The sequence below is a fragment of the Indicator indicator genome, chromosome 18 (assembly GCF_027791375.1).
Source record: "Indicator indicator isolate 239-I01 chromosome 18, UM_Iind_1.1, whole genome shotgun sequence".
In the NCBI taxonomy this organism is placed as follows: Eukaryota; Metazoa; Chordata; class Aves; order Piciformes; family Indicatoridae; genus Indicator; species Indicator indicator.
Genome location: NC_072027.1, coordinates 1,300,866 through 1,317,415, shown reverse-complemented (window position 1 = coordinate 1,317,415; position 16,550 = coordinate 1,300,866). Strand labels below are relative to the sequence as shown.

Genomic DNA, 16,550 nt, shown 5'->3' with positions numbered 1-16,550 from the left:
CTAGGTACTTCAGGATCTGTGGGCTTTTTGGTATTTACATGATCAAAGCTGACAATTTCCTGGAATATAGTTCATTGCAGGGACCTTTATAGCAGTGCAGCACGGAAATTGCTTATTTCCAAGTGTGTCATTTTATTGTCATTATCCCAGCACAAGATTTGGACTCATTTCATGACAGAGAAATGTAATTATAGGCATTTTTATATTCCTATTTCTGCTTAAGAGAGTGCTGCAGGATCTCTTCTAAGCCTGCTCTTCTTAGAGGATGTTGTCCTTATGGTCAGGAGTGCCCTGGACCAGGACTTCTTCCCAAGGGCTGTGTTGATGCTCAGGTGCTGTGGGCACCACAACTTCTTGGTTGTGATGATTGTGACTAGTTTTCCAAGGAGTTGTTGGTGCTGGACATTGGCAGCTGTGGTAGCTGGCTGTTTGAGATCTGGAATTATGTGATTATTTTAGTTATGGCTGTTGAGTTAAGGCAGGAATCTTCTTCCTGCTCTGCAGGTGCAGTTTGTAGCCAAAATTCTCACCAGAGATGGGCCTCACAGAACCTTTGAACATGTAAGTGTGCTCCTAAAGCAAGCTGAAATGCCAGATTTAGCTCGGTTTGGAGGATAAACGTAGCTGTGTTAAGTAAACAATTGGCTTAAATTTAAACCCATTATTTTCTCCCTGTTTTTCCCATCTGGTTTGCAGGAGACATAAGGGTTTCAAGCAGCTGAGCTGAAAAGAGCCACACATTTGAAGGAGAGCAGCTAATGCATTTAGCACAAGGAAGCTATCTATTCAGGCTCAATTTGTGTTGAAAATGTGGGTCCTTCCCAGTGGAGCTTGTAACAGAGCAGGAATGTAATAAACACGGGGAAAATGCCAGAGAGAAAAAGTATGGAGGATGGCATGTGAAATGAAGAGCTTGGCCCAGAGGTAACTCTTCTGCTGTGATGCATTTATCACAGCAGAGCTGCAGATTTGCTGCCTGTGGTCTCCTGGGTAAGTGACATAAAGGGTGATAAGAAAAAGAAGTTAACCCCAGTTCTGCTGTGGAGCCCTGCACCTGGGGGTAAAAGAGGAATTCTTTCTGCATGATGCCAAAAGTAAGGCTGATATAAAGGTTCCTCTAATGCAAGGGACGTTGGCAGTTTTCCAGATGAGAAAAGCCACTTCTCAGTGTCATGCTCCCACACGAGGAGCAGGCAAACACTTGAAAATAACGGAGAAGGGTTTGGAGCATCCTGCATCCTCAGGAGCTTGGTTTTACTGCTGACATTTACAGGTCCTAAACTCTTCCTCATCAAGAGACTTAGCAGAGTATTATCTTGCAAGGCGTAGTTTGTATTTAATGAAGAGAAGCTGTTGACAGGAGCCAGGGAGCCAGCCGCCCTCCTTCGCTGAACGCCTGCGTTCCTGCGTTTCGCATGCCAAAGCCTTCGGTTAATCCCTCTGCATCGCCTGTCCTGCCTATGTGATATCCAGGGACTCAGCAGTTTATCTGCTGAAAACAGGTGCTCCAGCAGAAACATCCAAATGAGCTTGGGAAAATCTGCACCAAGGTAAAATAAAAGAAAAGAAAGAAACCACCTTTTCACTAGTTGAGGAATCCAAAGCATCTGGCTTGTTTGTGAGGTGAGTTAGAAAGCCAGCTGAGCTGCTCTGAAAGAGAAACGCATCAAATGCCTTCTTATCTTGAAAAGCTGCTCTGCCAACCTTGAGACTCTTAAGGCTCTCATTTAAAAAAAAAAAAAATTGTTGTCAACCGACATAATTTCTGTTCTGAGTATATTTAAATACCTTCATAGAAGGTAAAACAGCACTGATGGCTCTTCAAATGTGTGCTGGGGAGCTGCATGGGAAGGGTACTTGGCAGAACCAAGGTGACCTTGAGGGAAAGCAGCAGAGGAGATGGAGGTGTTCTCCTGGCAGCTGCTTCGATGTGCATTAGAAGATTGTTCTCTGTTCAGGGGGAGAAATTAAGGTTAGTCAAACGATCCACTAGTTTCAGTGCAGAGGGGAAAGTTATTGTAAGTTTCAAACAGAAAAGAAAAAAATGTCTGTGTGAGGAAAAAAAAGTTGAGAGAGGATTGAATCTGCAATTTCTGATGCTGGGCAATCTAAAACTTTGGCAAAAGAGTCAGGAATTGTGTTCGGTCTCAGTCCTTAGCTCTCTCCTAGGATTATGAACCATGGCTTTATCATGAACCATAAGCTAGAACCATGGCTTTAATTCCCCAAAAGACTCATCCATTAATTTTAGATTAAAAAAGAAAAAAGTGTATTGTAACAAATAATTTCAAGTGGCTGTCAAAGGGAAGTGTTTTTGCATTTTCCAGTGTCTTTATCAATGGAAAGAGGTGGCAAAATTTAGTCTTTTTTTTTTTTCTGGCCCCACTAAAGCTTTATTTGTCTCAAAAATGAACAATGTCCCAGAAGCAATTATCAGTAGAGTTGATAAATACTAATCAGATAGAACCTTGAACAGAAAGAAAAGAGGGAGGTGCAAACCTCTCCCTTCTGCTGCTAAAGACAATTCAAACTTTAAAGGTCTTGAGAGGTCATTGCTGAAGGCTAAACTTCTGCCAGGACCTGTGAATGATGCTGTAAAAGCACAATAACAAATCTGAAGGGCATTTATAACTCCAGCACAGCAATCGTTAGCACCAGCTTGGCCAGTTTCTTGGAGGATTTGCTACATCTACCATTCAGGAGGCACAAGGTGAAATCCAAAGTCAGTGGTTTGATTGATTTCTCACTTCTTGAAGGGATGTGCTGCCTCAGAGACAGGCTTCTGTGGTGCATAGCAAGAGAGGAATTGCAGCTAGGAAACCTAACTTTGTGAGAAGAAAGAAATAATTCTTATGGTACTTGAGTCAATGCAACTGCCAATGAAATCCTTCTAATGATGCAAGGGATCCTGGTTTGGTTTTGGTCCTCAATCACAGCATACTGTGGTTTGCTGAACTTCTCTGGCCGAAGATGGTGCCAGCACAGGAAGCACTCTCTTGGGGCTCTCCCTTTGCACCCATCTCTTGGTGTCTCCTGAGGCTGATTTGAAGTCACCCTTTGCCTGGAGGCCATGCTGCAGCTGGGCACTCTTCAGAGAGCTAACAGTTGCCTTGTTTATCTTGGCTCCATTTAGAGTGGTCCAAATTGCTTGGGAAACAACAGAGACATGCTTCTGAAATGTCAGACTCTCCTCTTTGAACAGATTACTTATTATATTATGCTCATTGTGGGTGAAGAAGTCAAGGTCTGGATCATGGAAAAAGTGAACCCAGCAACATCTGTTGCTACCTCCAGACATGCTCAGCAACCTGCACCTGAGTGGGGAAATCATTTAAGTAAGCACTTGGCTTTGTGTTCAGAGACATGCTCACCAACTAGGACACGGTACACCAGAGCTCCAAAAAATCACTGATGTGCAGCCACTTAGGAAGCAAGAGGACATGAAGCAAGTCACTGGTTTGCTTTCTGGAAAATTAAGTATACAGCCTTGGCATAGTCTGTGCATGTAGGGATTTAGCCTGGAGACAATACAAATGCACTCAGCTGCACTCAGACCTGTCAGCAGTTATGTGCACAGTCAGCAGAGCTCTTTGGAAGGGGTGCCCAGTGCACTTCAGAGGATAATGCAGTTACATGAACAGGATCAGTGGAGGGACCTTTGTTAGCATCTCCTCTCATTGCCTTCCCTCCTGCAGACCTTATACCTTTTTTAATGCTTTTTTCATGCCTCAACATATGGCCAGTTTCAGGCAATGTAAATACCCAGAAGGAAGTCTGTCCAACAGCTTCTAAATTGGCTTCTGCATGTTTCATATGATGTCTAATTGGCCAATGTTTATAAGCATTTTGGATATTTGATATGATGCTTTGTTTAAAGATTTCATCTCCAATCTAGCATGGAATATTGCTGCCTTTCTGTCCTCCTTTCATATTTCTTTTTTTTTCTTATCTGGGGAAGTTTTCTCTTGATGTTTACAGAATTACCTCTGTAGGGTTTTGGTTTCTTTTTTTCCTTTGCTGCTGCTTCTCCAAAGGCTCATCCAAGCAATGCAATGTTTCTCCCTGTGATATATATGTTTGTGTGATGTAGATTAGATGAAAAGAGCCAAGAGCTTCAAGGAAACATAGAAAGGAGGCTCTGTGCACTGTGCCTACAGCTTGCACTTGCACAGCAGATTTAATGCTCTCCAGCAATGCCAGACTTCTGCTGAGTACGTGGCTCCTGCATTGCTCTCAGGAGGCTGGTTTAGCTGATTTGTGCTGGGCAGTTAATCTGAGCATGCAAAGGCTTTTGGGTACTGTGACAGCCCTGGTCAGAGATGCTGGACCTTCCCATCCAGTAGTTCCAGAAGTCTTGGATTTGTGCGGAAACCCTCAAATTCTAGTGGAGTAGATTTGTAAGTGCCGATATACCATGGCCAGAGGCCTTGAGAAATGAGGGCTTTCATATTTCAGCATCATCCTCTCTCTGCTCCACTTTTCCTCCTTTTGTTTGGTTACAAAGTAGGAAAGATAAGCAGCATTAGATAGCTTGCTTTTAATTTTCCCCATGAAAAGGCCTGCAGATTACATCACTCTGAGCCAGATCTGTGGTTATATATTGAAAGGGAAACTCATCTGTGGTACTTGCTTTTCTGGTTAGAGATCTGACCCTGAAGCTTTAGCACAGGCTAACAGAACAAGGAGTACTACACAGGAGAGCAGCACAACCTGTGACACCTGAAATTCTCTCTTCTTACAGTATCTACTGACACTCTTGATTGTGGTTCCTGTCCTGCTCTTTGTGGTTGTTATTTGGAAGCAATTCATAGGAACTGAATGAAATGTCCTAAATGATGGCACAGGAAGGGATTTTCATGCACAGGTTGTTGTGTAGCTGTGTGCCATGGGTCTGTGGCCTCAATTCCAGTAACAACTGTGCACTGAATAATCCCAGAATCCCAGCATTGTGGGGTTGGAAGGGACCTCTGGAGGCAGGGGCACCTATAGCAGGTTGCCCAGGATCTCACCCAGGTGGGTTTTGAATTTCTCCAGAGGAGGAGACACCACCACCTCTCTGCCCCAGACCTCCAGCACCCTCCAAGGAAAGAAGTTTTTCTACAATTACAACCAAAACAACCCTCCAGATTGATTGGCAAATTCATCCCTCTTCAAAACCCCTGAAGCCCCAAAGAAGATTGTTGCAGTCCTTCATTGAAACACTTGCAAGCATTTTACCAGCATCAGCAGGAAATAAACCCAATCATGTTCCTGAATCTGGGACTGGAAAGGTAGTTTGTAAATACGCACAGAGCTGATGGATTTTCACCCACTCTGGTGTCTGATGAAGGCTCATCTGCACTGAGAGGTTCAGCAAGCCCCAGACCTGCTCACTGCAGCCTCAAGGTCAGACATCCGTGTGTGCTGTGTGAAGGGCACTGCAGTGCTGCCATTTCAGAGCTAGGCTCCCATGCACGGAGATCCTTTTCAACCCTTGACTATGATCTCTTTATAGGTAGTGGGGGTTTTAAGGAAATACCCAAGACAGGTTACTGGTCTCACCTTTTCTCACTTTCCTTAGCATTTTTTTTTTTTTTTTTTTTGCACAGACTGCATCCCTCTGACCCGAAACAGCTCTTTCTGAAGAGATCTGGGTGGGTTGGAACAGATGTGGAGACATGACAGAGTTCATTTAGAACATAATCAACAGATAATAATAGGGTACTCAGAGAAATTGCAGCGAATGACAAGTACCATCAGCCTTTTCAAGCCAGCAAAATTAGACATTTTTAACTCCACATGCACAACAGCTTTAGAAGAAGCAGGAAATGGCTAATTTGGACTCCTTTTATTATGTTCTAGCCTTTTTTTTTTAAATTATATTGTGATATTCTCAAGCATTAATCCTGATCCTGCTCTGCTCTGTAGGAAATAAAATACTGTTCCATGTGGTAGCTGAAGCAGACTGGCTCTCTGGTGTGCTTCATCTTCCACCCTGAGACCTGACAGCAACCAGCTTGTTGGGATGAGGCCCCAGCATCCCTCTCATGTGAGCTGTGGTTCTCATTGCTGCAAAGATCCCTCTGGTTTATGAAACTCCTGCTCCTCACCTTCTGTGATGTGGTAGCTGATGGGAGCAGTCTGGAAGGTCTGGGTTGTTGGATTGCCTGTGTCTGGTTTTGCAGTGCTGTTGAAAGGACTGAGCTGGATTTTGTCACTTCAGCTGTGAGTTTTGTGCTGTGCTGAGGAGGAGGACACCCATTTGCAGCCCACTGCCTGGCCAGGTGTGCAATGCTTCTCTGGAACTTATTTAGACTGGGAGGGCCATGAAATACCTGATGTGGGGGCTGAACCCAGCTGTCAGAGACAGTGCTGAAACTGAGGCTGGTCCTATGCACCTTGCAAGACACAGAGGTCGTCTTGCTCTCTGTCTCAGGGAAGACTCAGGGCTCTGATCTTGGTGCAACCAAAAGTGACTAAAAATGTGTCCTTGTCTCCTTCATCTCTACGTCCTGACTCCTCTGCTTCTCACTAACCCTTGCCCTGGAGCTGCAGGTTGTGTCCTACACAAAAGCAAACCCACCACTGTCACAGCACTGCTTTGTGCAGGCTGTGCAGGATCTCAGATGCTTACTTGTGTGGAGCACAGGTGATTTGTACAGCACAGCCACACACACCAGTCTAACTTCCATGCTGCCTGTGAATCTTGGCTGCTTGGAGTTTTTACCAGGTGTTACAATTTGTGCTCCAGGGGGACCTCAGAGCTGCCTTCCAATACCCTAAGGGCTCCTACAGAAAGGCTGCAGAGGGACTTTTCATGAGGGTGTCTAGAGACAGGACAAGGGGGAATGGCTCTAAGCTGAGGTTTAGACTGGAGCTGAGGAAGAAGTTCTTCAGTGTCAGGGTGATGAGACTCTGCAATAGGCTGCCCAGGGAGGCTGTGGATGCCTCCTGCCTGGAAGTGTTCAAGGCCAGGTTGGATGAGACCTTGAGCAGCTGAGTCTAGCTGAGAGGTGTTCCTGCCCATGGTGGGGAGGTTGGAGAAGATGATCTCTGAGGTCCCTTCCAAGCTGAGCCATTCTATAGTTCCATGATTTTGTGTGCAGAGAGGTCATTTCTGCTGGTGTCACCAAAGCTACACTCTGCAGACCAGGGGCAGGGGAAGCTTGGTTACCAGTCTGTTGCTCAGCTCAACTCTCTGTAAAGATGCAGCCAATAACCTGTGCTGGCAGAGGGACATGAGGAGAGTCTCTGAGTGGCTGTGTTCTCACTGTCACACTGGCAGGATTGTCTGAGCTGACTCTGAGAATTAAGGAAGCCAGAATGAAGATGACAAATGCTTTTGTAGAAGGGATCATCAGAGGACACAGCAGGTTCAGTAGTCACTGAGGCTTGGAAAGTCTCACCCATGAGGAAAGTCTCCTTTCCTCATTTGCTTTCTTTCAGTTTTCCTCTTCTCCTTTTACTTTTTTTCTGTTTTCCCTTTTCTTTTTTTCTCCTTCTGTCCTTTTCCTTTTTCCTGTTCCTTTTCCTGTTCCTTTCCTCAGCCTGTACCTTACCTAAATTGTGTTTCTGCTTCAATATTGGGGTAAATAATTTTGGACAGAAAAATCATTCATAGTCTCTGCGTAAGTACAAAGCCAGTTAAAACCTCAGGCTTGGAGATATGAATTAAGTTTGGTCCTGATGGAGTTTGCCAGCTGGCAGCTTGCCATTTACAGCTGCTTTAAAAGCACTTTCCTAGACTCTAGCTAAACTGCTTTCCTCAAGGCAGAGGAGATAAAATACAAGCTAATATCTACAAGATGTGGAGATGGTGATGAGAATTACCTAAAAGGTGTTGGCTATAAGCAAGAGCTTGTGAGCTTTGCAAACAGGGCATAGAGAATGGAGGTAAAGCTTAGAGAATTCTCACCCTTCATCTTTTTGTACTTGCTGGACTAATGAAGTGTCTCCATTACCTGTGGGCAGGTTGCTACTGCCTTCCCAGCCTGCATCTATTTTCAGCTCTATTCACTGTCCTTCATGATTCTTGTAGCTACTTCCAGGCTGGTATTTCAGTTGGGGCAGCTGTTCTCTCAGTGAACAGATGAGCTTTTTACATATTGAAATTCTTCTTGGTATGGTGAAGATGAAAGCACTGAACTGATCAGAGAGGAGCACTTTGAATGCACAAAGTACAATCTGTCTTTCATCTACATTTCAGGCCTTACTTCACCCCATACTTGATATCATTCACTCTACAGACCCTATCCCCACCAAGTATTTAGGTGTTAGATTTAGGTGCAAATATACAATCATTTTCTGCCTGCACCCTGAGGGCATCTTACATCTCAGGGCACTAAATTGGCACATTGATAGTCTCCTCAGTTTCTGCTATGGAGCATGCCCCTGCTCTACCAGAGAGGAACACCTGCTTGGTGTTATATTGTGTCTTCTTTTCATTCACATTGGAAGTTCTTGCTTATCTCCATTTGTGAACACCCCAATTAGAACATGTGGTCTGATTACAGCACTCAAGGAGAAAAAGGGAACCCTAGATTTCAACCTTTTTGAGAGATAAGATGTAGCCATACAAGTTCCATCTTGCAGAATGTCTCACCACTGAAATACAGCTTATTCCCCAGCTGCCCTCCTCAGCCCCTTCTCCTAAGCACCTATCAGGAGTGTCATCTTCCCAGTTCTGGGACAACACTTCAATCCCAGCTCTGAAGGGCTTTCTGACTCCCTGCAACCATTGAATTTTTCTGTGCTGAGTGAAACAGCTCTTCATATCCTTCAGCACGGTAAGCCCGGTTGGGACAGAGACAGATATGTTAGAAGCAACCTCAGACCTATGGCAAACTAATTAAACCAGCTTATGAAGAAGAAAAATAAATAATTATTAAGAACATCTCAGTTCTGAAGGGGGAAAATTGTCCAGAGAAATTTAGCAACCTCTGATACCATCACATTTCAGACAGGGCTGTTCTACCTCATTAAGGAATGTTTGTGCAGTGCTCTGAGATCCTTGCCTGGCAAGGAAAGAGAAGGCCTTGCTGTGTGTAAATGTTAGAATGACTAATTTAGAAGATGCAGGAGCACAAAGCCAGGTTACTCTTACCAATTCACCAAAGCCAGGTTACTCTTACCAATTCACCAAAGCCAGGTTACTCCTATCAATTCATCAAAGCCAGGTTGAACTGCCTTCTTTTTTTGGCTGCTGCCTTAATTAGATAAGCTGCTGAATTTAATTACCTCATCAAACCTAATTTGAAAAGATCTTTCAAGTCAGTGAGAGCTTGCCTTGTGCTTATTATTTCTATTTGTTGCATGGAGCCTTTAATATCAGCACTTTGTTAGGATACTGATGATAGACTTAATTGTGCTCTAATTTGTGGCATTGACTCAGACGGTGGCATTTTCCTCACGCTTTTTAAGTGTCAGTACAAGAAAGTCAATTACAATTTAACTGAAGTCAGTGAAGTTCCTTTTCTAGCCCTCTGTCAGGTCAGTTGCTTCCTCTTTCTTTCCTGTTAAGTGCAGTTTGGGTTTGCAGGGCGAAATTCTTTCATAGAAATCGGGTTGAGTTTCTGAAGTCTCTCTTCCTGGAGAAGTGTTCTGACAAAATTCATCCTCTGGATGCTCTTTCAGGACTGTTTAATAAACCAAAGTGTTAAGTGGTAAATTAGAAACTCAGGTTAATTCATTGAAATGCAGCTCTGTGCAGTGCTCCAACTTATTGTACCAGAGTGAAGCTCCTGCAATTAATATTAAAAAAGAAGGGAAAAAAAAAAAAAAAAGAGTTCTAAAGAACAAATTGCTAGCATGGAATGAAAATAGAAAATTTGTTGTAAATCCCAACCTGTTATCAAGACCTTTGTTTAGCACAGGGAGCAGAGATCAAGCAGTTGCTTAAAATCAACGTTTCCCTCTAAAGTCCTTGCAGTTTCATATAATTCCTAATTTCCTGTAAATGCCTTGTTCTGAGGCTTGCTCTGCTGTACTGTGAATTCTGCTGCTGGCAGAAACATTGCTAATTAAGTCTGGGGGTGTTAGTTTGTGAAGAGCCAGCTAGACCCTGGAGGAAATCAATTGGGTTTTCAGTATCCCAGGCAGAAGTTCTGCAGAAGTAACCTGGATTTGACTAACTTACTCTTACCCCGTTGGTTGGTTGGTGTTTTTTCTTTGCTCATTTGAGGTTTATTGCCAAATGCCCAATTAAACAACTCTTTTGTCTCTGGTTTGCCTTAGAACGACTACAGGAAGCTATCTATGCAATGCAAGGACTTTGTGGTGGGTGTGCTGGACCTGTGCAGAGACACTGAAGAAGTAGAGGCTATCCTGAATGGAGATGTGAACATCCATTTGTACCCCGACCACCACCGGCCGAGCCTGAGCAGGATTAAACTTGCTATTAAATACGAGGTCAAAAAGGTGAGCTGGTCCTTGGAGCCCCTGCAGGACACATCCTCACCTCTAAGTTGTTTTTCTCGGAGGTCACCTGAAAAATAACAAATGAAAGATAGATTTCAGTGGGACCAGGGCTATCCCTGGAATTATTTGTGGGGGTTGGTTTAATTTGGATTTTCTCACATGCTCTAATATGGAGAATGTTGTTTGAAAGGGATCATTACAGCAGCTATTTGAAGTGATAGACATGGATGGGTGGATGGTTGGATGGGTGGGTGGATGGATGGTTGGATGGATGGATGGATGGTTGCATGGATGGTTGGATGGATGGGTAGATGGTTGGTTGGGTGGATGGATGGATGGATGGATGGATGGATGGTTGGATGGGTGGGTGGATGGATGGTTGGATGGATGGGTAGATGGTTGGTTGGGTGGATGGATGGATGGATGGTTGGACGGCTAAAGGCACTTCCTATAGAGCACAGCACTTCTTGAGCAGCTCATGACTATGAACCTCCAAAGGCTCCAGCAAGCACCAAAAATTGTTGCTACACCAACCTGAGGGTCTTTCTTCCTTCCTTCACTGTGATTTACATGAAGGTAAGGGATGGACCTAGCAGATGCTGTGACAGCTTTGGCCACAAATTATACAAGCAGAGGCTTTAGTCCAGGTCCTCACCATTCCCAAACCACCTGTCCTTCCTTCAGGTTAAATCTCCTGCTGAGGCAATACCTGGACTCTGCAGTCTAATTGAAGTCAGCAGACCAAGTCTTCTGTCTCATCTCTCTGTTTTCTAATGCTCCCTGACCCCTTAGTTCCAATCCACATCTCCTGTTATTCTCCAAAGCCACTTGCAACCACCAAAACCAACCTTTCACTTGATGTTACAGAAAGGACACACACAAAATGTGGAAGTTCTGTCCAGGTCCAGGCCCTTTACTGCAGTATGTTGGGAAGTGGAAGTTAACTTTTAGAAAGAGAAGTCTTTATTCAGATTAGATTAAAATCTATTTCTGATTAACTTGGAATTTAGATTTTTTGGAAAGCATGTGGAAGGAGATGATCACTGATAAAAAATGATAGGTTCCCAGCTTCCACTGTCCTACAGCTCTAGATCCATATTCTAGGAGTTGAAGTTTCCCCAAATCTACAAGCCAGAAGGAAAATGTATCTTTTAAGGAAAAACATAAAGACTGATTGGCTCTTAGAAGTATTTTAAACCAAGATCCATCCCTTCAGAAGCCTGTTGTAGGATTGGAAAATTTTGTTCTGGCAAATCCTAGGCCTGGGTGGTCCCAATTAATTGCTCCTACAATACGTATTGATGGAATCTGGGCTCCTGCTATGGGTTCCAAATTTTCAAGCTAACATCTGCTCTCTCTTTCCCCTCCCAAACACACCACCTGCTCCAGTTTGCCTCTTGACTGTGCTGCTGTGCTGGCTAGAGAAGGTCTTTTCCTGTTATGAAAGCCATTAATTAAAGAGAATCTTCAGACTCTTATTTGAAATGAATTGGTTTCATGCAGGAGCACAGAGCAGGGAGCCAAATATTTCCTCCTAGGATGCTGCGTCTCTGTATCCTAGTATCACCAAAGCTGTGCACATCTCAGTTCTCTCTTAGTTAGATGCTTTTCAACAATCTGGGTCAAGTTTAGTTGTTGAAGCTGTTGCTTTGGTAACAGGAGACCAAACTTGCTCTGGAGTTCTTTATCTAAAAGGCACTGAGAGCATCTCATCAAGGAGCAGACCCCAGTGACCTGTGGTCTGAGAATTGTCATGGTATTGGTCAGAGCCTCAAGCCTTTTCAGTATATTAAGTCTGCTGTGTTATTTTGCTTGTTTATCCTTCTAAATATCTCTGCTGTCCTTCAGACACCAAGGCCATTGGCAGGAGCTAAGTTGTTGGCAGTTAATATGCTGAGCCGAACAAATTCATCCTGCCTTAGTTGTTTTCAGAAGAAAATTTCCTTCATCTCACAGAATTCCAGACTAGTTGGGCTTGGAAGGGACCCCTGGAGATCACCCAGTCCAACCCCCTTGCTAAAGCAAGGGTACCCACAGCAGCTTGCCCAGGACCACAGTTGTGGTTTGGAATGGTGGGTTTGGAATCTCTCCAGAGAAGGAGACTCCACAAACCCTCTGGGCAGCCTGCCCCAGGGCTCCAGCACCCTCAAAGGAAGGAATTTTTATTTTATGCTCAGATGGAACCTCCTGTGTTCCAGTTTGTGCCTTTACCTCTTGTCCTGTGGCTGGGCACCATCCTATTGCCCCCCAGGCTTTAACTATTGATCAGCGTTGATCAGATCCCCTCTCAGGCTGCTCTTCTCCAGGCTAAGCAGCCCCAGAGCTCTCAGCCTGTCTTCCTCACATGTATGCTTCAGTTTCCTCAGCATCTTTACAGCTTCCTCTGGACTCTCTCCAATAGTTCCCTGTCTCTCTTCAATTGGGGAGCCTAGAGAATGCATTTCTTACATTGCGTGTAGGTGCACCATGTCATAATGCATGAACACCAACCTAGAGCACCCCGGGTAGGTCACGTACAGCTCATCTTTTAATGTATAAATACCTTCCTACACCCAGAGAAGCTGAGCAGCCTTTCTAGAGCCCAGCAACTTGCCTCTCACTGCTAGTAACTGTTAAATTGATGACAGAACAGGAACCTGAGGATTCATCAACCTCATGGTGAGTCTCAGGCCAGCACTTTTCAGAGCATCCTCTTCAGCTGGCAGCATCTTGTCTGTGTGCATTTGACTGCTGACTCCAAAGGAAGAGAGCTCTGTTTGTGGGAGGCAGAGGCACCTTCAGATGAATGGCTTTGGTTACAGGCAGTGCCTTATGGTAACAGACTGATATTTGTCACACTTGCTGAACAAAGAGGTTGTGTTAGGGCAGCACAGTCAGGATTTCCTTCAGAGGCAACGCATTTCAGGTGCATGTGTTCTTTATCCAGCTGAGACATGTTCAGGCTTCTGTATACAAACCATCTGCCATGCAATTGATTTTGGTTTTGAGAAGAGTCTATAATAGAGGGGGGGAGGTGGAGGGTGGATTATGATATACAGTTACTAAATCAATTCTTTAACAGGTTCTGTAAATTTCAAACCATCTTTTCAAAGCTGATGCAGTGACTGACAGGTGTAAGTGAGGTCATATCTGAGTGTGAGAGGCAGCCCAAGGCAGGCAGCCCGAGTGACACCCCCACCCACAGCACCCAACCCCCAGGCCCCATCACTTGGTCTGACAGTGCTGCCTGTGCCCAGGGCAAGCCTGGGTGCTGAGGTGTGGGTGGCTGTAACTCACCCAAAAACAGTCCCAGGGACATGGAGACCTTTCCAGTTTTTAACTGCACTCTGGGACTAGAATGAGAGAGAAATCATAGAATGATAGAATGTGGGTTTGGGGAGTGGGGTTGGAAGGGACCTCTGGAGATCATAGAGTCCAACCCCCCCTGCCAAAGCAGGATCACCTAGGGCAGGTCACACAGGAATGCATCCAGGTGGGTTTTGAAAGGCTCCAGAGAAGGAGACTCCACAACTTGTCTGGGCAGCCTGCTCCAGGGTTCCATAGCAGACTTGTCACCACAGACAGAGTTGTGTTTGCCATCTTATTTTATCCTGGCAAAATAGGACTAATGAAGAGACTACAGCTGTCCCTACAACTCTGCTCCCCCCCTCTACCATTATCCTTAGCATTCAGATGGTCACTTTGTCATTCTGCAGCTCACTAAGCTCCAGATGAGCCAGAGAAATAAAGATGTTCTTATCTAAATGAGTATTAAGCTCCCAAAGTATTTTATATCTATTCTTTCCCATGAACAAGAAGACTCTTAGGCAGGACAGCTTGAGGGATTTCAGAATGGTTTGAGAAAATAAAAGAAAGTAGTAGGGGTTATGTTGGACTTCTTTCACTTAGTATCCAGAGTAAATATTTGTATTTCTAGTTAGAAATTTTAAGAAATATCTGATGTTTAAACAAATCTGTTTCTACCATTAGCTTCTTAATCTCCATTTCCACATTAGTACTCTAAGTGCCTACAGTAGGCTTGCTTTGATGAAAATCTGCCAAGAATAATTTCTCTTGGAAATGGTTGCTTAACATCCATTATTAGAGGCCACTAAGAAGAGCAGAGAAAAATTTGGGCTGTTCAGCCTGGAGTAGAGAAGGCTTTGGGGAGAGCTTTTAACTACATCTCAGTATCTGAAGAGGACCTGCCAGGAAGGCTGGGCAGGGACTGTTTAGAGGGGCTTGGAGTGCTAGGATGAGGGGCAATGGTTTGAAACTGGAGCAGGGGAGTTTTGGGTTGGACATCAGGAGGAAGTTCTGCACAGTGAGAGTGGTGAGACCCTGGAACAGGTTGCCCAGGGATGGATGTGGTTGGTTCCCTGTTCCCTGGAGACACTCAAGATCAGCCTGGACCTGGGCAGCCTGCTCTAGTTGGAAGTGTCCCTGCTGACTGCAGGGGGGTTGGACAAGATGAGCTTTGAGGATCCCTTCCAGCCCAGTGCAATCTGTGAGGGTGTTTTCAGTCAGACCCTGGAAATGTAAGGGTAGCACACCTTGTGCCTGTATGGGGAGTCATTTTTAATTAAGCCAGAGTGTGAGAGACATCAGTAGAGAGGCTGCTGAGACTATTCCCTGGGACAGCCAAGACTGGGAAAAAGCAGTTTTGATTTGTTACTGGTAGAGGTCATCTTTACAGAGCTCCTCATGTTGTCTGCTCTCGTTTTCTGCTCTCATTGTTGTCTGTACTGCTCTGCTGCTTTCTTCTCATCCTTTAACGTTCAGAGGAGGCTCAGATGTCAACATTTACCTTTAGTTCTAAAGCTGTTGCTCCTCTGCAGGAGGTGATGCTCATTCTCCTTCTTGCCCAATGTCAGAGTTATCATCTCTGTATTCTTGCAGTTGCAGATGCTAAGTGCCCACAGCTGTTTTCTCAGCAGCTCAGTTCACAGCCATCAGAGAGCCAGAGCACCTTTCTCTTTCACGAGTTCCAATTTGATTAACAGTAAGGCACACAAATTGGGTTTGAAGAAAAAAATAAAATAGAATTAATAAGAGTTAACCAGAACACCAGATGCCTGTGTAAATCCTGTTTAATAGAGAGCTGGAACAGGAACTTTTCTCATAACTACATTATTAATAATTAACATATGGAGGATGCTCCAAACAGAATACTCATGGCTGGATTAGATTAGAGTTTTTCACTGCATTGGTTTTGCAATTCAAATGTTCAAGGGCAGGAGAAGGCCCAGCTGTTGTCAGCTGCTACAGCAACCTGTGCTCCCTACTCACTTGCTCAGAGCAGGTGGTTTTACCCTGCACAATATCTTGTTCATGAAATTCCTTCTGGGGTCCTCTCATGGCTGAACAGAGCCCCACCTGCATCATTTCCACACCACATGGAAGCTAGAGAAGGTTAGACCTTGACAGGGCAAGAGGACCAGCCCTGCTCCTGCTGAGGAGGCAGCTCTGCCTCTCCCCAAGTGCAGCACAGACACTGCTCCAACGCACAGGCTGTAGCAGAGCTCAGCTGTAGCACATCCTTAGGAAGGTTAACTGGCAAGCTTGATGCTTGCATCAGAAGCACAAGAAAATAAACTAGAGAACAGAGGGCAGGAGAAGCCAGGGGAGGACAGGAGGTCCTGAACTCCTTTTGGAGAGCAAGGAGTGTATCTGTGTCACCTGCCATGCTGGATAGCTACAGCCCTGCAAGCTCTCTGTGTTCCTGGTTTTCAGTTATCCTGAAAATCCCTGCAGTGCCATGCCTTGGGGAGGGACTGCTGGAGGAGGAAGGAGGAGAGGGCACAGCAAGGGCACAGCAGCCACCCCCTGGCACGCAGCCTGAGCAGTAGCCTTAACACAACTGGGAAGTGCACTTCGGTAACTCGAGCAAAAACTTTCCAGTCCACAGCTTTCAGAGCTTGTAGGTCACAGAAAAGCTTCACTTCTCTGGAACAAAACTAAGTTTAGGAATGTCCCATGGAATGAACACTGATCTTCCTGTACCCCAGGGGTTGTAACATGCACAGATATGGCTTGAAGCAGGACAGGGTTGTGTTTCACCACCTCAATGTGAGAACTCCTCAGGAGAAAAAGACTTTCAGGGAGCTGGGTTTTTTACATTTGCTTGCTGGCTGATTTTTTCCCACTCTTTAGTTTCAGGAATTTTTAACTGAGGT

General features: G+C 44.8%; 1 protein-coding gene across 1 annotated transcript in view; it reads left to right on the top strand.

Moving 5' to 3' along the window:
• Positions 1-16,550, top strand: part of TRPC7 (transient receptor potential cation channel subfamily C member 7) — a 69,334-nt gene that overhangs the window by 9,114 nt on the left and 43,670 nt on the right. Inside the window, exon 2 of the mRNA XM_054389026.1 lies at positions 10,213-10,395. Coding sequence (XP_054245001.1) covers positions 10,213-10,395 — 183 coding nt within the window. The remainder of the gene's footprint in view (positions 1-10,212; positions 10,396-16,550) is intronic.